General features: G+C 42.2%; 1 protein-coding gene across 18 annotated transcripts in view; it reads left to right on the top strand.

Moving 5' to 3' along the window:
- SYBU (syntabulin) overlaps positions 1-20,206 on the top strand; it is a 116,676-nt gene that overhangs the window by 40,315 nt on the left and 56,155 nt on the right. For 2 of the 18 annotated variants that reach the window (XM_073999311.1, XM_005563942.5), the window contains exons 1-4: positions 2,422-2,536; positions 5,193-5,312; positions 6,483-6,563; positions 8,288-8,489. The exons of 2 other annotated variants lie outside the window; for them this stretch is intronic. In XM_073999311.1, coding sequence (XP_073855412.1) covers positions 6,540-6,563; positions 8,288-8,489 — 226 coding nt within the window. In that variant the 5' untranslated portion in view covers positions 2,422-2,536; positions 5,193-5,312; positions 6,483-6,539. Of the gene's footprint in view, positions 1-2,421; positions 2,537-5,192; positions 5,313-6,381; positions 6,564-8,284; positions 8,490-20,206 lie in introns of those variants that run through there. 14 more of the 18 variants (XM_065519538.2, XM_005563941.5, XM_073999315.1 and 11 more) reach the window with 12 other exon arrangements.

Genomic DNA, 20,206 nt, shown 5'->3' with positions numbered 1-20,206 from the left:
TAGCTTTGCTAATTCCCCACCAGTAACTTTTTCTGAAGCTTCAGATGGGTCAGGTCTCCATCTGGACCAGATATCTGGGAAATCATCCTGAAACGTCCAGGCTTCCTGCAGCAGCCTCAGCTGTTTGTCAGTAGTGATAAGAAGGCCCGAGATCCCTGTATCTCAGATCAGTCCCTGATAATCAGAGAAAAGACAGAGGGGAGTAGTAACTTCACTCGCCATATGTCACTTAGAATTTCATTCTTATTTTAACATGCTGGTTTTGATGCACAGTAGATAAGCCTGTAAGTAAATACATGAAACTGCTAACAGAAGGAATATGGATAATTGATGTTAAGGCAATGAGATAATGAGTATTCTTTTTCTTTTCTAAAATTTTGATAACATGGTTTAGTTTTTTTTTTAAGAAAAAAATAGTTATCATTTCAAAAAGGCATATTTTTTCTCTTGATTAGCAGAAGTAGCTAAAGAGGACACATGGGCGAATGAAATGACATAGGCCAGATTCCCAAATTCTAGGTTTATTTTTCTACAAATTCTTCTGCAGTGGATTAGAGTGGAGCTGGGAGTACACAGCAAAGGCTAGCTTTACTCACAAGGTCACAAGATTTCAGGTGTAAAGAAAAGTGGTTCACAGGAATAACCTAGGAAGTGGGAATAAAGCAGCAATCAAAACTATCCTCAGCTCTACAACTGCACAAGTGACCCCCACACCAACAGCCCAACCATTCCCTGCTGTAGTTGGTTGGCCTCTGGGGGCGCTCGGCTCCATTTGGCAGTAGTGTTCTTGCTCTTTGAGAAGAGACACAATCTTACTCTTTTGCTCCTGCTCTCATTTTCTTAGCAGAAATAAAGACAAAGTTATTTTTTAAGATGTTTACTAGAAAATGGAAGCAACAAATAAAAAATCATGGAAATAAAGTATATTACGGAGAACACACTGTTTTTAATGTAACTCAAATCTACCACTGATCTGCTTTCTGGGAACCCAGATTACAATTTTTTTTCTAAGCCTAGACTGCTATGGATGCTGAGTGAACCCCTCAGAGCCTCCAGCCTGTATATCTGCTCTGTGCCTGGCATGTCTGAGAAGCATCCTCTCTCTATAGCCACCCTGCTGGGTTCAGGCAACTTTCAGCTGCTTTTCCCACACCTTCTGGTTTCTTGGGGAAGGAAGGTGCTTCTCTATTAGCCCTAGAATTCAACTACTGGATTTAGGCTTTCCTTTTCATGTCTTACAGATAACTTTACCTTTTCTGTACATCTGCGAGACCAACAAATTGTCCAATCATATGAAGCATTTCACGAGGTAAATGTCAAGTCTCAGTTTCCCCTACTTAGATGGCAACCTTTACACGCATACTTTCCAGAGCCTCTTAGTTTCAGTCATTCTGATTCATTGTCCTAATAAGTATACACCTACTTGTCCAACCATGTGTCCCCATTTTGTTTAATGCAGTCACCATGCCTGTGTTTTTGATGAGTATCCTACCCTATTTTCAAAGATGAACCAAAGGCCACAAACAAAAAGCCATTTTGGGGGAGGCTCTCTCATGTCTGCTACCCCGTAAGGCAAGCAGAGGATTAGACCCTTATCATTCTTCAGCGTTCCAAGCCCCCAACCTCTGCCTCTTCCCCTAGACTTGCCCTTAATTTCTGTTCTTCGCTGAGAGAACACTCTGACTGAACACTCATTTGTCAGGCAGAGATAATTGACACACTCTGAGCCCAATGAATGAATGTTCAAGCATGCCCTACCTCAGGTTACCCACTACCCTCTCTGCCCCAAGCACCCTCTAGGCCCCCTTCTGGGGGAGTGATCTTGTGCAATTCTAGTCATTTCAGTTCTACAACATCAAAGTACCTCAACCATATCATAACAATAACACACATACATTAAGAGGAGGATTGGACTGGGTGCGGTGGCTCACACCTGTAATCCCAGCACTTTGGGAGGCCGAGGTGGGTGGATCACATGGTCAGGAGTTGGAGACCACCCTGACCAACATGGTGAAACTCCCCATCTCTACTAAAAATAACAAAAATTAGCTGATGTGGTGGCATGTGCCTGTAGTCCCGGCTACTCAGGAGGCTAAGGCAGGGGAATCGCTTGAACCCAGGAGGCGGAGGTTGCAGTGAGCTGAGATCACACTGCACTGCACTCCAGCCTGGGCGACAGAGCGAGACACCGTCTCCAAAAAAAAAAAAAAAAAAAAAAAAAAACAACCAAGGGAGGAGGGTTGATCACTCACACATGCTCTTATGGGAAAACAGGCAGCTCTCTCCCTGGTAAGAAAAATATGGGTCTCCACCCCACCCCACCACACACACACAAAAATCCCACGATGCCCCAGAATGCAGTTTCTTTCCTTCATGACGTGTGGTGAAGCACGTCAGCTGCTTCTTGTTGCTGTGCAGATCACCCAACATCAGGTCACCGAGAGAGACGGCAGCACTTGCTCACACAGCTGATAGGATTAGGAGATGGTGCTTTGTCAGCCCTGATTGAGCCCAAGAAAGCCCCCAGCATACACAGGTGAGATGCGAGGAAGAGTGGATGTGAGGAACCGTGATGTGTCTGGGTTGTTTGGTGCAGGCGTTTTCTTTTCGGCAGTGCATTTTATTGTCTTCTCTGTGAAGTCTGCAGTCTGGGGGATTCCTATTAATAAAAATCTGTGCTTTTTCAGTTATCTGGTCTCAGAGATTGGCCACATGTATCTCACAGGATTTTTGTGAGGCTCAGATAAAATTGAATATGTGAAAGAGTTCTGAAAATATAAAGTTGTGTGCATAAGAAAGGTAGGAATCATTTAATTACAAATTTCACTTAAACAATCAAATAACTTATCCTGGATTTGGGGGAATAATTATATAAAGACATTACCTTCCTTCCCAGTCTACAATACACTGTTTCTCCTGTGCTTTGCCAGGCCTGGACAGGTATATTATTTATAATCTTTCAAGGTTCAATCCTGAAGCAACTGATATTTTCCAAAAGCCAGAAATATATTAATTTTTAAAGAAGCCACGAGATGATAAAATAAGATCATAAAATATGTCTAAGTAAAAAAATGAAAATTACGCATAAGACTATTTTAAAGCAGGGGAAAGGAGACCATATTCTGTATTAGATTATATCTCTTTGATGTTATAATCCAAATGTTACACGACATTTCTCCAAATGACATGAGAAACACTTGAATGAAATCAAGGCAGCGTAGATATTATCATTGGTAAAACTTGCCTTTTAGAACAGTGGGAAAACAGGCTTAGGTTCCAAAAGTACAGAGCTAAGAGGCATCTAAACACTAAATCATCAGCCTTTCCCTCTTCTAGGTTGCTATGGCGACAGCGAGGCTACTGCACAGCCTCTCAGTGCCTGCACTTCTGCAGTAAAAGCTGTCACTGAACACATGTTGGATTTTTTAGGCACACACCCAATCATCAGACACAAATACATTGCGGAGGCAGCTTTATCTGAATCATTTTCAAAACAAGTTGTATCTATGTTCTTTATCCTGCACTGATGGGCCTCTTATGGGGTTACAGAATTCACTTGTTCAGGCACTAATTCATTTGACAGTTATGTATTGAGTGCCTACCGTGTAACAGGAATTGTACTAGGCACTGCCTACAAGCTTCGGTGAAAATAAACAAGTAAATGAGGAATTCTGAGGAGATCATAACAGCTCTCTTGGGGGTAAAAATAAGCGTCCTGGAATCATCAGGGGAGGTTTCCTAGAAGAAGCCATCTAAAATGAAATGTAATGTATCTTTAAGAGTTGAGGAGGATAGGCGATGTAGTGCAAGAAATGTTCCAGACAGAGGCAGGTGCAGCAGTCTCGAGGAAAAAGAGAACACAAAACCTCCATCTCCGAGAACTGAAAGTGCTACAGTTTGAGCAGTATCCATTGTATATAGGAGAAAAGTGGCAAGGACCAAAGGGGCAGGCTAGGGAGGGGAGAGAGTATCTATAAAAGAGAGGAGTGGCAAGAAATAAGATTGGAGAGGTAAACAAGGTGGCCAGATCAGGAAAGCCTTGTGTGCCACATTAAGGAGTTTCAGTATTACCTGGAGGACAATCAGGAAATCATTAATAAGTTTTCATGGAGAAGTATGACTTGATTTAGCTTTTCATAAAGGCTTGTGGAAAAATGGAAATACTGATTGGAGAGAAAGGAATAAGAGGCAAGGCTGAAAGCAAGAGACCTTGAGTTAGCAAGAGACCACTATTGCAATAATCTAGGCTGACTGTGGTTTACACTCTACATGAAGATAATAGAGACAAATGGTGAACAGAAGTAATCAGATTCAGGACGGTTACTACCTGGGTAGCATGGACATCACTTGGTGGTTTATGCTATGTGTCAGTCAGGTGAGTGACAGAAAAAAGTCCACAATGACAATGAGGTTCTGACTTGGCTAACTCAGTGGAAGGTGTTTCTGCTATTAGGTCCCCAGTGTCAATTCTCAATTCTAAGTAGGGAACTCAGAAGCATCCATTAACTTTAAAAGTTTGTTCTTATCTCACAGTATATGATCCCAGGCTCATAATTTTAGGAATAATAGGTTGTATGAATCATCCTGGACCATCACTTTCCTGAGGTCCATGTTTGAAACAGCTGTGGGTGTAGAAAGTATAAATTAATCACCTCTTCTTCCCAAAAAAAGAATCCTAAAATTACCAACCTCACTGCTTGAGAGAACTAAGTAGATTGAAAAGGCATGAAGATTTATGGAGGAAGCTCTTCTTTGGAGTTATAGGAAGAAGGGAAATTTGATTCCACTAATCCTCTGGCTTCAGGCTCTCCCTAGACTCACAACATACATTCTTAGGCTTGAGAGTTGAGGCCTCAGAGAAATGTTGTTTGGAGGATGGACAAAAGGGGACAGTGACCCTCAGTTTTCGAGGAGCACAGTCCTCCCATGTAGGATGCTGGTGCCTAAGGATCAGAGTGTTGACCTGTCGCACTGCTGCTTGGAATATTCTCCAATTCTGAATAAAGGGTATATGCCACTATACATAGTGAATTCCATCACCAGATAAGATTTAAGGGTAGCAACTGTAATAAATCAGGGCCCTTGGCCCAGCTGATGTACCCTATTCTGAGTCCGCAGTTGGACAGATATTCAAGCTTTCTTGAACAAAGTTGTGTGCATCACAAATGCTTTTTCTGCCTGTCATGTAAAAGGCATCAACAAATATTGACTGGATCACCTGGACCTGACTTAGCTGCCTTTGGAAAGTTCTGTTCAATCAGCTGGATAGAGCTGTTTATTTTCCTCATCTAATCCTCACAGCTATCCTAGAGGTAGGTATCACTATTATTATCTCTCAATTTAACAAGGGTAAATTTGAAGTTCAGAAGGGTCAAGAACCGTAGGCGTAGGCCACGCATGAAAAGGCACCTGCATGTAATTCGAGCACTTTGAGAGGCCTAGACAGGAGGATCCCTTGATCCCAGGAGTTAGAGGTTGCAGTGAACCCTCATCGCACCACTGTACTACAGCCTGGGCCACAGAACGAGATCCGTTTCAACAACAATGAAAAAACAAACAAACAAACAAAAACCAACGACAAAACAACAACGAAAACTTTAGGCATAAAGGCACTCAGGCTGAAGGGACTGATTGGAGTGCTGGCTTGACTCATTTTTCTGAGTTCAGTTGCAGTGCTCTTCGCTTAGCAGTGTGCTTGAGCTCCTTCCTGGCGCCGGGCAGCTGCAGGGCAGCGCTGGGGAAAAGGCTGTTCTCCCGCTACATAGCAGCCTGGCTTCCCCAAGCCGGAGGCAGCTGCGCTGACCACTGAAGACCTTTCTGATGCAACCCCCCAAGTAGAATCCATCGCAGCCTTTGAGATCCCGGAGCCCAGAGGCTGTGTCAGTCGTGCCGCACAGGCTTGGCTGGGGTCCGGTATGAGAGGGATCTCCGCCGCTCTCCGGCGAGGCGGTTGTGCGGAGCTGTAGGCTGACTTAAGACCCGGAGGCCAAGAAGGGATCGCCAGGGGAAAACTTTCTCTATTTTGCCTCTCTGTGATGTCGCAGCTTTTCTCAGTCACTCCATCCAACGCCACCCACTTCAAACCTGAGATCAAGTGAAAGGAAAAAAAAAAAAGAGGGTGCGGGCTGGAGATGCCACTAGCCGCAGCCTGCCCCCACCGGGCCGAGCTCCTTGGAGAGGGAGGACACGGGCTCTGGCTGGGGGTCGGGGGGGGAGTGCCGTGGCGAAATCAGGCGGATGGGGCGCGCCCAGGCGCGGTCGAGTTGCCCCAAGGCCGCAGGTGAGGGAGGGCGTGGGAGGCGCCCCAGGAGCTGCCTCTAGCTACTGCAACACCACGTGTCCGGCCCGGGAGGGGCCGGGCGCGCCCTCGGAGCCCAGCGCAATCGGCGGCAGTGGCGGCGGCGGCGCGTTGGAGCCTCACCAGCAGCCGCCGCCCGCAGCCCGCGCCGGCTCAGCGCAGTCTCCTCGCTCCGTGCTCGCAGGTGCCTCCTCCTGGAAGGCGGCAGCGGCGGCGCGAGGAGTCGGCGGGCAGCCGCGCGATGGGGCCCCTCCGCGAGAGCAAGGTAAGGAGCGCTGGGCAGCGCGGGCACTGGAGGGCGGGGAAGGCGGGCACTGAGGGGCGAGAAGCGGGCGGGATGAGAGCTGGAGGGGGGACGTTTAGAGTCTGGGGAAAGATGGGAGAGGTAGTGGTGGGGTCCGGAGAAGGCAGCAGGCATTGCTTAGGAGTGGAGATCCAGGAGATGGGGAGGGAGGTGGTACTGGAGGAACAGATTTTGGAGAATGACATGATTGGAGGGTTAATCCCACCTCCTGAAACTGGGACTGTGGGGTGTAGCTTTCAGTTGATGTCCTGTGTGTGTGATGTGAATGAAAGGAATTTGATGCATTCGCGACTGGGAAATGAGGACTCGCGCGTGTCAGTGACCCTGCCTTGGCTCAGGGTCTGCGGTGTGCCCGGCGGAGTGGCTGGCGCATGGTACCTGCTGGGCGGCAGATGTTCAGGGCGAATCCGAGGCTGGGTGCGGCTGGCAGCCCCCGGGTAGAGGGGATGCCTGAGGGCCCTCCGAAGTTCCCCATTGCTGGGGTTTACCCTTCAATTTATGCCATGTGCCGGCCTCCCAGAAGTGTTTATTTTGGCCGTAACCCTTCCTGGTAAACCGGTGGAAGGAACAGTAGGTCATGTTTCGAAACGGTGTTTGTTACCTAAGCCAAAGAGTCCCTTTTCAGTGGCAGAGGTTGGAGGAAGCAGTGGAATTTTTGCAAAACGCTCCTCCTAGGAATCCATTTCAATAAGGCAGGGTGGTGGTGACCCTGCAAAGCACTGGATTTGAATTTCGTTCTACTTCTGGCATGATGTGCAGAATTGCCTCAGCATCTCTTACCCCATTTAGCCTGCTTCCTCATCTGAAAATAGGGACATTCATTGGTGTCCTCTCTATGTACAGTCTGGTGTGTAAAGATCAAATGAGAAAATGGTTGGAAAAGCACTTCATAAGTTGAAAAACATTGTGAAAATATTAGTTATGCATTTTTAAAACCAAGACATGGCAGGGTACTTCATGCTGCATTTTTAAGGAGAGAGAAAAATCTCTTCTTTCGGATGTCCTGTAAGGAAAACAAAAATTAAAGATGATGTAAAAGGTGGAGCCATCTTCCCGAGTATCGGATTTGTGTTTGCTTTTCTGTTGGCAACAAGCCTTGTGTACCAGGATATTAATGAATAATTAAAATCCTGTCCAGAAGAGGAGGGATTTTAAAGATAATTGTATGTGAGCTATCAGGAAATAACTGTTCCAGGTATAGGGTTCAACTTTGTGAGGAGACAAGAAAACAGAAGTCAGATTGTCACAGCTAATTTACGGAAAGCAAAATGGAAGTCTGAAGGCTGTCGAGTGAGCCAAACTGTGGTGTAATAAAGAGCCTTTGGGAGGCAGAAGCTTGAATGTGATAGAAGAAGTCAGGGTGGGAAGATGAGTCAGGACTGGCATAGGGAAGTAGGATGGCCTTCCAGCTAGTGAGTGGAGGTGTGTATATGTGTGGTGTGTATATGTGTGGTGTGTGTGTGTATATGTGCCACACAGACATGTGCTATTCAGTGGATTAGAAAGGTTAGCTCCGTGGAAGAGTTTTGAAGCTCATTTCAGCAACTGAGATAAGGACTACTCTGTGAAGACTCAATACTCAGAAATGTGTATCTTAGAAACTGATCCTTGAAGGAACTGACAGGAGTTAAGAGAGGGAAACGCGTTTCCTTTTGTTTTCTTTTTTGATGTCCAATTTTGAGAAGGAGCACAGAGTCCAGCATCATGACAAGGAGATTTCTCGAAGCCGAATTCCCCGGTTGATTCTTCGGCCCCATATGCCCCAACAACAGCACAAAGTGTCCCCAGCCTCTGAGTCTCCTTTCTCTGAGGAAGAGAGCAGAGAGTTCAACCCCAGCAGCTCTGGGCGCTCAGCGAGGACGGTTAGCAGCAACAGCTTCTGCTCAGGTACAGTACCCTTGGGAGGCCACCAGAGGCATGAAGCATGTGCACTGCAGGTGCATTGTGAATGGGCCCCTACTGGGTTCCTTATAGTCTAGTACTACACTTCTGCTATTAGGATGAATTGTAGAAGGCGGCACATTTCTGGCTCTTGTGACCTACAAACACAGCAGTTTCATATAGTTCAGTTTATTGGAATCTCACACCTGAATTTTCATATGTTATTCTAGCTTATAATTTCGAATGTAAAATCTAACTTCTTGTTTCTATGACTTTTTTTCTTTTGTTTTATTAACTTTAAGTTCTGGGATACATGTGCAGAACGTGCAGGTTTGTTACATAAGTATACACGTGCCATGGGGGTTTGCTGCACCCATCAACCCATCATCTACATTAAGTATTTCTCCTAACGCTTTCCCTCTCCTAGTCCTCCACCCACTGACAGGCCCTGGTATATGATGTTCCCCTCCCTGTGTCTGTGTGTTCAACTCCTACTTATGAGTGAGAACATGTGGTATTTGTTTTTCTGTTCCTGTGTTTAGTTTGCTGAGAATGATGGTTTCCAGCTTCATCTGTGTCCCTGAAAAGGACATTAACTCACCCTGTTTTATGGCTGTATAGTATTCCATGGTGTATATGTGCCACATTTTCTTTCATTGATGGGCATTTGGGTTGGTTCCAAGTCTTTGCTATTGTGAACAGTGCTGCAATAAACATACACGTGCATGTGTCTTTATAGTGGAATGATTTATAATTCTTTGGGTATATACACAGTAATGGGATTGCTGGGTCAAATGGTATTTCTGGTTCTAGATCCTTGAGGAATCGCCACACTGTCTTTCACAATGTTTGAACTAATTTACACTCCCACCAACAGTGTAAAAACATTCCTATTTCTCCACATCCTCTCCAGCATCTGTCGTTTCCTGACCTTTTAATGATTGCCATTCTATGACTGTTTTTAAAAAGGCATTCCTTTTTTAAATCTAGAAAAAATATTGGATTGAATTTTATACTAGCAACCTCTAGAAGCCTGTGTACCTCTAATTATAAAATTCCCTAAAGATAAAGCAATTCCTAATAAATGAGGTCAAGATCAAGGAGAGTTATAGACCAAGGCTGGCCTGGCCTTACGGTTTAGTGGGAAAGAGCCCAGGCTTTGTGATCTGTCAAGCCTGAAGGGCTGGAATCCCTGGCCCTTTCACCATCACATACTGTGTCACCTTCAGCAAGTTGCCTAACCTCCTTAAGCCTCAGTTGTTACATCCATAAAATGAGGTTATAATACTTGCCTTGTAGAGTAGCTGTGAAGTTGAATGAGACCAGGTACCTAAATGTTCACCTAGCACAGTGCCTGGCTTACAGAAGTGCTTAATAAATGATGGTTCTTAATACAATGAACTATGGATGTCCGTTTGGGCACATGATTAAGAAAGTTTCCTTAAAGTTGTGAGCATGTTTGGTAAGGGCACAAATCTCTTGATAATTCCTGTAGGTGCCACCAGTATCACTTGACAGAGCTTGTTATTCCCATTGAAGTACATGACTTAGAAGGACTTACATTCCTTGAGAACTATTAGGAATTTGGGTAAAATTTAAAAGAGTGACTGTCTTATGACTAGTGAAGAATGTCTCACAGTGGATAATGTTTTCAGACTCATTTAGGGAACATGGAACTTGAAGATTAACACATGTATGAGAAGAAACACATGAATCAAGATGCTATGATTAATGCTCTAATTTAGCAGGACCTAACATTCCACTGCATTTAGGGCTCGCAGCTACATTTTTCAAGGATTTTATAAATGCAGCTTTGGATTTATTACATACTTTCACAAAGTTATTCTGTCCTCTGCATAAGTTGTATTTTGGAAATTCTGCACTGCCTTTTTTTTTTTTTTTCTTTGCTAAATAACTCAAATTGTCTGCTTGATTCTGAAAAAAAAAAACCTATCAAAATACTATGTTTTAAAACTTATTTCTTTCTATTTGAATCACATGAATCTAGTTTAAGATGGAAACCCACCACTTTGCTTACTATTCTCTCAAGAAGAAAACAAAAGGATAACTGAGAAGCTATCACAGTTAATATTCCTAGAATCTAGAGTCGTATTTGCAGAATGTAATGCTGTTTACTTTAACTCTGTTTTGGAGCCCAGAGCTCACTCTGGTGAGTGTGGATGAACTCTGGGCACATCATTTCAAACTGACAGAGCTTTGTGTACATAACTCAGTTCCACATTTATTCCTGGTATTCTCTCCATGTAGTCAATTGCTCTGTGACTGATTTCGGGGTGAGTAGTGTTATCAGAAAAAAAGAAAAGGTTGTTCAAAACAACAACAAAAAGGAAAACCCCAAATATATTTTAGAAAACATGAAGGTAAACCAATATGATTATTGATTTTGGTTATGAATCATTCTTCCCTGGAACCACTTCCTGAATCATCCTCCTTCCTAGGAGACCTGTCTCCGGCTGAGGCTATAATGCTGTACATGAAAATCGAAAGTAGATATTGATTTTTTTGCCATTAACTAGCTGAAAATTGAGTGGCAGAAGCATATAATTGTGGGTGTCTTTGAACAACCTTTCAATCTTGAGCCTTGCACCCTGCCTGCAGATAGGATTTCCTCCATTCCTGAGCCTCTCCCTCATCTCTCTTCATCTTCCTGTGTTGTCAGTTCCCCAAGGTTTGAGTCTAATGCCTTTCCCTTCCTTTCCTACAGAACTCTGATAAACCCCACAAAAGCTTTTGAGTGCTTGTGCAGGCTAAAATTGACAGCAGCAAGGCCTTTGGGGGCATGTTAATGATGCTTTAGGAGGCTGGTTGGTGGGTGGAAAATAAATGGGTTTGGTACTATGGGGAGTGTTAATGCTGCAGGCAGTGAGATAGAGAATGTAAGACTTGTTCAACCAGCAGGGGAAAATCGCTTGTTTTAATCCAGCCACTCCAACACTGAGGCCAGAATGTGTGTTCATTTGCTTAATCATGGCAATTAAGTCAGAGAGCAAGGTGCATACAAATATTTAAAAATATCATCCTTTACTAGAACAAAACTAAAATAATTTAGAGAGATCTATAGTCATTATAGCTTCACAACCTTCCGGTAATCCCCCTGTATTAGCTTATCTTCTTTATAAATCACATTCACTCATGTAAAAGGAGCCATGCATTGTTAGGGGAATTCTTACAATCTGGTAATGAAATTATAGAGGAAGGTGTCACCTCAAACACAATTAAATTTAATTTGAAAATTGCATTTTCAGAACTGCAAACTGGAGACTCTTTCCCCAAATCTATATCAAAAGCATTAATTATGAAGAACATCATATGTTCTAAAATTTTTATTTTTTTAAAAAAAGATAATGTAATGAGCTTCATAAACATTTACTTAATACAAAGAATTATCCTTTATTCTGAGAATCTGGCTTTTCTATCATTTGTAATGAAACAAAACTCATGATAGTGGATGGTAGTTCTACTTTGGCAAAATAAATGACAACTCAGTGTTGATGTTTTCTCTACTCCACCCGCAAGTTTTTCTTATAATTTTACTGGCCTGTGAGATGAAAAGAATGGAAATATTTCCAAAGCGATCTGTCCGTTTTTACCCACTTTCAGTTTTCCTTCCCCACTCCACTGCCTCCCTCTTGCTTTCCCATGGGAGCTTTGGCAAGGAACACTTAATGACTTGATATTCTATATGCTAATTTGTATGTTGTCTCTGCCTTATTTCAGAGGGAAGAAGTTGTGTGTGACCTTTTGCAATTCATTTGGGGTGTGTCCCCAAAGAGCTCTTTTTCTTTTTTTTTTTTTTTTTAATCACTTCTTCATAGCGGAATTTCTTTGAAGATCTGCATGTGTTTTGTGCATTTCATCAGCACATGAGTGTTTTTGTGCTTGGACATCATTCTAGTCTTCAAACAGTATTCCTCACAGTTTGTACTCAGTCTTGGTCACTATGACCTTAGTTGGAGACAGTTAAGTTTATACTGTATCAGAGACCAGGCCCTATTTTGTGTGCACAGCAAGTAGAACATTGTACATTATTAATAAATATTAATTAATGCTTTATTTTAAAAATATGTAAGGAAGTACAGTTAATAGAAAGTTAATAGAAACAAAACACCTCCTTTCCCATCCCCTTTAAAAAAAATGTTTTTTGTTTGTTTGTTTGTTTAAACTAGTGTTTTGGCATAAAGTTAACCTGTCTTTTCTCCCCCATGTTTCTTGTTTTTAACATAAGAAGTGGTAAAGCCCACATTGTTGGTTTGTGTTCTGGGTTTGGCCCATTGAATATAGTCTCTATTCATTTTTCTCCCCCTTTTCTGTAAGTAGTGAATTGTTTCTGTTACTGTACCATGACCCCAGCCACTATTAGAAAAGCCGATGACCTGGGTGAGTGTGTCAGGCACATACATCAGTAACCTGACATGGTTAGCAGCATGCTGTGCATTCCTCTTTGCTTAGTTGAGGCAATAATTACCCCCTTAGAACTGAGAGGCAGATGGATTGCTGGCTTTTAAGCTAGTTCTCCTTGGGGCGCCTTGTAAACATGGCAGGTGGAACAAATTATGCAGATAGAAGACTAGTTGTTTTATGGGAGAACAGTAATTTATCTGAGTTATTTTCATGTTTGTAATGTGCACACACAGATACACAGGCAAGCGTGCAAGTCAACACATTAAAAACATGTACCAGGTCAATTTTTTTAAGTGGTCAAAATCTGAGATTCTTTGCAGTCTAATCCCAAGTAAGGTGTTTGCAGAAAGTATTTTGTTACTTACCGTAGCTGGGAAGAAATCTTTCTTTGAGTGCCAATGACCTAGAGGTAATTATTGTTGCTGTTTGTGGCACAAGCAATTAAGGCAAATTATAACCTGACTGGTACCCTGTTGAGGCATGACAATGCCTCCAAAAATTTGCCAGGCCTTGCCAAACAGAAATATTTCTCCTGTGCTTTTGTACACTTGGGGAAACTTGGCATCTGGATAGAGTGAAGCTTTGAACATAATGATTAGAACTGAGATGAACTGCTTAAAATGAAGTGAGCTGCAATACCAAATTATACTACAGTTGAATGACTGCTACCCTGCTGTGAATTAAAAAAAAAAAGACCCTATCAATTTAGTATCACTTTAATGAGTATGAGACCTAGGAAATGTTGTATAATAAATATTCCAAATGCTTAGCCGCCTCACCACAGAAGCATGTAACTAATGAAATAGATTATAAACGAAAGGCATATAGTATTTCTTTGAGAATGTAGTAACTGCAGTTTGCCAAGAGCAAAATTTTTGTCATCTAATAAACAATTCTTAGCAGTAGGAATGGTGAAAGGTAACACGTGATGGAACTGGACTATGTCTGAAAGCAAATTAAGGTACTTAACCTGAAAAATCTTTCAGGTTCTAAAACACCTGTCTTTATGAGAATGTTTTCCAATTTTAGAGTATGGTGTTTGCCTACTTTTGAATCCTCAGTGAAACTTGTTTAAAACTCAGATACAATGGCCTTAGCCAAAAACTATTGTCTTGAAATGAAAAGGCTCAGGAATCTGCGTTTTACAGGCTTTCCAGGCAACTCTTGTGCACTCTGAAGGCTGAGCCTCACTTCTTTGTGGTCTGTGTGTATCTGAGGATTTGGTATGAGGCATATGAGGGGTATGCCCAAAATAGCATCGCAAGATGAATAAGGATCAAAGATGGTAGAAATGGTGGCCAGCCAGGCTGTTTAAACCAATGAGCATGGGGCAAGGTGGATGTGGAAGGATGCCTCCACAGTCCCCGGAAATTATAGCTTCTGACTCTACATTCGCTGGTCCCATGTCATTAGTCTTAGCCATAATATTATTTATGTCTACATAATAGGTTTAACTTGTGTTCAGATGGTAGCAAAGTAAGGGGAAGGAGAAAGAATTTCCTTTTTTATTTTCCTATTAATCTTCTCTCTGAATTCACTATATCTATACTTTTTACTATTTTGCATATTCTTTTGTGATATTGGGATGATTTGGGGGTACACAAAAAGGGGGTATACTGATACCAAGATTGTACCCTGAACACCCAGTAGATACACTGAAGGAGGCAGAAAAAAAAGAAGCCGAGGCCTGGAAGTGATAGGACATTCAGCGTTTTGCAAGCCTTCACCAAAACATGTTTATTCAGTAAGCATCTCTTAAATGCCTGCAAAGGATCAGGAATTGTGCTTAGGCTACAAAATTAGTGATACACAGGAATTAGAAAAATCAATTGTTTTACTGCCTTAACCCGGACACTGAAATAAATGGGGTGACAAATTATCCCGTCTGGATGGGATTCCCACACTACTGCTTTTACTCACCTGTGTCCCAGTCCCTTTCATTGACACCCACCCCACATACACTCCTACCTTATAATTTGAGTTTGCTGTTCCATTTATTATTTGCATTGTTCCATGTATTATTTGCACTTCTCACATTTCATAAGCCCAAGGAAGAAAAGAAGTAACATTAGTTAGTATGGTGTAGTAGATAAACATGAGCCTTGGCATCAGCAAACTCGAGTTAAAAGCATGAAATGAGACAGAAGGGCAGGCAGGCCAGATCATGCAAGACCTCCTATGCCATGCACAGAGCTTCTTTCATGAGCTCAAGGGTCCATACAGGAACTACGCAAGTAATGTAAAGAGTGAGGCCACCTGGATAGAAGACAACAGCGAGAACTCTAGAACTGCACATGTGTGCCATCACGAAACATATTATGAATTTTAAAAATGCAGCTTTTAAACTAACCCTGTGGGACAAATAGCATGTGTGCATAGGTGAATATGGATCATGGGCTGCCATTTTGCGATTTCTAAACATCTTGCAGAGCTAGTGGAGGGTTTTCAGCAAGGAAGTGTTAGATCACATTTATAATTTAGAAAATCTTCCTATTTCTGTGTTGGACAGGGAGGGGGCAGGAGTCTGCCTGCTTTGAAGGACACTGCTACAGTCTAAGTGAAGAACTGATAAATGACATGTGTGAGATTTGGGACTAGAACAGATGGGCCTTAGTCACCAATTGCAAATGGAAGGTGAAGGGGAAGGATTGTATCTAAATCTCCACTGGATGAATAATATGGAAAGCAGGACTGGAGACAAGGGCAGGGAGTCAAGTTAATTAGCTCAATTTATGCTTTGTAGAATTTTAGACAAAAGTCTGGAGCCCTAAAGAAAATTCTAAGATGGTGACCAGCAGAAGTCAAGGGTTTTGATAATATTACTTTTGGGGAGTGCATGGGGAAGAAAATTAGAGGACCAGGGGAAGGACTCTGAGGTATAGCAGGAGGAGGCAGGAAAAGGAAATCAAGACACCTGAGAATGAGCATTCAGGAATAAAGCATGAGACCCAGGTGTGACGAAGTCTCCACTTCCAAAGGAAAAGAGTTTCAAGAATTAAGTAGCCAAGAGGTTCAGATATCATGGCAAGATTAAGTAAAATGTGCATTAAATAGTGCTCAAGGATCAGACCATTAGGTTATCAGTGATCTTCAGCAGAAACAGTTGCAGCGGAAACAGTTGCAGCAAATTGGTGGTGAGCAGGAGATGGAATGTATCAAACTCCCATCAACTGGGACATGAGTGAGAGGTAACAAAGTATAGACAACTTTTTAAAAAAGGGCTTAACTGGGATGGGGAACAGATAATAGAATAAAAACAAATATTGCATTTACAGTGAAAATCAGGTGTTTATCAAGTGGCAGATATTTGATAACGTTTTGAACTGAGAAGTAAACAGTAAAGAATAAAACAGAGAGAAAGAAATCAAGGGAGAGAAAAATAATAACAATAGTGGAGAAGTATTAACTAACAAGGCCGAGGTAGACCAAAAAAAGATACAGAAATTAGAAGAAAAGAAGTAAGACTGGATGTGACTACAAATAAGTATATTTATAGATCAGAGTAAGAAGCTGAGGGATCAATTTCAGTGTCCAGGTTAGGTGCTTTCCACATTATCTGGTTTTAAAATTTCTTGCTTGCTTGCTTGCTTGCTTGCTTGCTTGCTTCAGCCTCCCAAAGTGCTGGGATTACAGCACCAGCGACCATGCCCAGCCTATTTTTAAAATTTCTTATTTGGTTACCTGACTCCCCAAGACTGTAAACCCTATGAAGGCAGGAACGATATAGTCCCCTGCACTCCTAGCAGTTGCTTAGTAAGCATTTGTTGGAATTTGGTAGAAATTATAATTATGAGAACAGAACAAGTGAATAATTCTCTCATTTATAAAATACATTGAGAGCATGGCACTATCTTAGTAGTTGGGGAAATAAAACAACTAGAAAAGTACTCGGTACTCTATTAAATAGCTTGGTTAGATGAAGAAAACATCCGTGTCCCGAGGAGTTTAGCGTCTCTAAATGTCAAAAAGAGTAAGCTCCACAATAGAACCATGACTCCGGTGTTGTGGGCATCTAGAAGAGAGGTCTCTTGCTAAGAAAACCAGAAAATGCCCCACTCAAGAGCTGGCAAATAAGCAAGGTTTTGAAGGTTGTGTAGGAGTTTGAGAAGCAAAGCATAAAATGGTAAAAAGAGAGATCAATGTGGGTAAAAGCAGAGTCTTAAGTGCAGGGCATATTGAGGGAGCAGTGAGGAGTACTGTCTTCTCTAATTGTTATTTTTCAGTCACAAAAACCATCAGAAAAATGAGTAGCCCAGATTACAATCTAAAAGGTAATTACAACCAGTTGCAGTGGCTCATGCCTGTAATCCTAGCACTTTGGGAAGCTGAGGCTGGCAGGTCACATGAGGCCAGAAGTTAGAGATCAGCCTGGCCAACATGGTGAAACTCCATCTCTACAAAAAAAAAAATGCAAAAATTAGCCGGGTGCAGTGGCACACACCTGTAATTCCAGCCACTTGGGACGCTGAGGCATGAGAATCACTTCAGCCTGGAAGGTGGAGGCTGCAGTGAGCTAAGATTGTGCCACTGTGCTCCAGCCTGGGTGACAGAGCAAGACTTTGTCTCAAAAAAAAAAAAAAAAAAAAAGGAAGGAAGAAAGAAAGATAATTAGTATAGGCCATATTTGCGTGTTTCCCAGGAGTCTCATTTGACACTAGTCACCACCCTACCCCACCCTCCAGGTGGTTTTTATTCTGAGAAAGCCCCAGTCTCTTCCCACTAACTAGAGCAGAAAATGCCTCCTAACCTGGCGCCCTGGCCACTGCTGGAGACAGTCCTCATGCTCTGAAGCTTCCCTGCCAGCTGCTAGGCTTCTCTGGCTCCAGAAGGAGACCTGTTATTTCAGGTTGACTGTTCCCTCTTTCTAGGGAACCCAAACCAAGTTTTCAAATGCACACCTGTGCTATTGTTGAGATCACACAACATTCACCCATCACACTAGAAATCGTATGCTTCAACTTTTCCCTGCTCAGTGTGGATTTTCTCTTGGCTCTGCCTCTTTACCAGCTGGCTCAGTCTTTATTCTTTTTGTGTGTGGGTGACCAGTCAGATAGGATCACTGTTAGAGACTGACCTAACTCAGAATTCTTAAGACCCTCTGGATCTTAGGCTACCCTTCTATTGATTCTGGAGTGTTTGTGAGGATTATATTTTCTTTAATGCTAATTATATTTTTATTTTTAAATTCAGAAGTAACAAAAACATATTTGTTATAAAATATACAAACGCATATATGAGACTGGAGCTAGTCACATTTATATGATGTATTTTGCTTTGCTTTTTGCCAAAGTGAAATCATGCTATATTGATCTGTGATCCTTTCTGTTCATTAAGCAAATATTTATTGAATACTTATTCTGTGCAAGGCAGTTTTCTAGTTGCTGAGCTAGAGCAATGAACACTACTGGCATGGCTCTTCCTGCCCTCAAGGAATGCATATTCCAGGCAGGACCTGCACCTGTCATTGCTTGTCAGCACAAGGAAGACCCCCTCATTTATGGTAATGACAGCATGGCGTGTCACTCTACGGAGGACCATAATTTGTTCAACTATTCTTCTGTGGGTGAACATTTTGTCTATGAGACTAATTTTCATAATTTAGAATTTTGTATTATGAATGTCACTGTAATTAGACTATATTTTTTCTTTGACTCTGCTTTCTTCATTTGTTCTTTTTTCTAAAAAAGAAGTAAATTCCATGATATAAATGTTATCTAAAACAATTCTTTTTTTTCAAAATAGAAAAAACTCAGATGTAGCAATTACATAAACTGTATGATGAACAGTGCTTTTTATTTTTTTATTTTTTCATTTTTATCCCTTACCTTATCTTAACCATTATCATTTTCAGATACTTACTGTGAAGAAAAATGGAAAGGAAAGGAAAAAATACTCACATTGCTACAAGACAGCTCATTTTAATTCAGATGCCTTTAAAGTGGTTTGTAGTTATTTTATTATAAGTTTTTCAAGAGGTTAAGAACTAGCTTCTTGGGGCTGGGCATGGTGGCTCATGCCTGTAATCCCAACACTTTGGGAGGCCGAGGCGGGCAGATCATCTGAAGTCAGGAGTTTGAGACCAGCCTGGCCAACATGGCAAAACCCCGACTTTACTAAAATTAACCAGGCATGGTGGCAGGCACCTGTAATTCCAGCTATTTAGGAGAATCGCTTGAACCCTGGAGGGGGAGGTTACAGTGAGCCGAGATCACGTCACTGCACTCCAGTCTGGGCAATAAGAGTGACACTCTGTCTCAAAAAAAGAAGAGAAATAACTTCTTGGGCTCTGTCTCTCTGTCTCTCTTTCTCTCTTCTTCCCTTCCTACCTTTCTAGTTCTCTTTCTTCTCCCTCTCCTTTATCTTCTCCTACTAAGGAAACTTAAAAAAGAAACAGCCTTTAAAAAGGCATGGCCTAGAAACTGCAAATAAACCCATAATGCTAAGGAGAGGGAAGGTCAGAAAGATTTGTAACATGCCTATTTTGGAAAGATCATAACCATATGAAAGAAAAAATAAGATAAAGTTCTTCTGAAAGACAAATTCACCACCCCCATGCCAGGGCTCAGTTTTCTTCTGTCACCCTCTGTTTCCCAGTTTCAACACCAACTCCTCCCTCACCAGAACATCTAGGTAGATTCATTACTCATTCTACATTAAATATTTGGACCAAATATTTTCTCCTCCAGATTCCTTCTTCATGGGCTGCTAGACCAAATCAAACAAAGTGATGCTTGGTAGAAACCAAGTACTCGGCCCATGTTCCAGAGAGAGAGCACGCAGTCGTCTGCAGAAATGGAGCTTACCTCACCTGGCCCTGCGTCCTCCTTTACTGCCCAGGGCTTCACCAGAGTGACTTTTATGGGAGCACTCGAAGCTCCAAAATAGCTCAGAAATCCTGGGAATGTTTATCCGTGAAGTGATTATTTTGTCTCCAAGAAACAAGGAAGGCACTCAGTAAATAATTACTCCACTCTCCACTTTGCTTTTGTGGATGTAAGTTACATGTCTTAGTGTGAGGTGTTCATTTCAGTCACTCTGACAAGCTAATTTCCATTAGCACCTACGCACGCCCCATCTATAAAGAAAAAAGAGCTCCCTTCCTTCTTTACAACTGCCCTTCATTTGCAAAAGACCCCCCCATTTCTTTGCAACTGCCATCCTGTTTCTCTGCTCCTCTTCATGGCAAAAGCTCTCCAAAATCCTGGCTCCACAATGTGTCCTGGCAAGCACGTGAGTGACGACGTTGGCAAATCTAATATTCCCCTTGTCTGCCCTCATTTTCCTTGACCTCTCAGCAGCAC

The sequence above is a fragment of the Macaca fascicularis genome, chromosome 8, assembly GCF_037993035.2.
Source record: "Macaca fascicularis isolate 582-1 chromosome 8, T2T-MFA8v1.1".
In the NCBI taxonomy this organism is placed as follows: Eukaryota; Metazoa; Chordata; class Mammalia; order Primates; family Cercopithecidae; genus Macaca; species Macaca fascicularis.
Note: the sequence above shows the minus strand (reverse complement) of the source record. Positions and strands in the feature narration are given on the sequence as shown.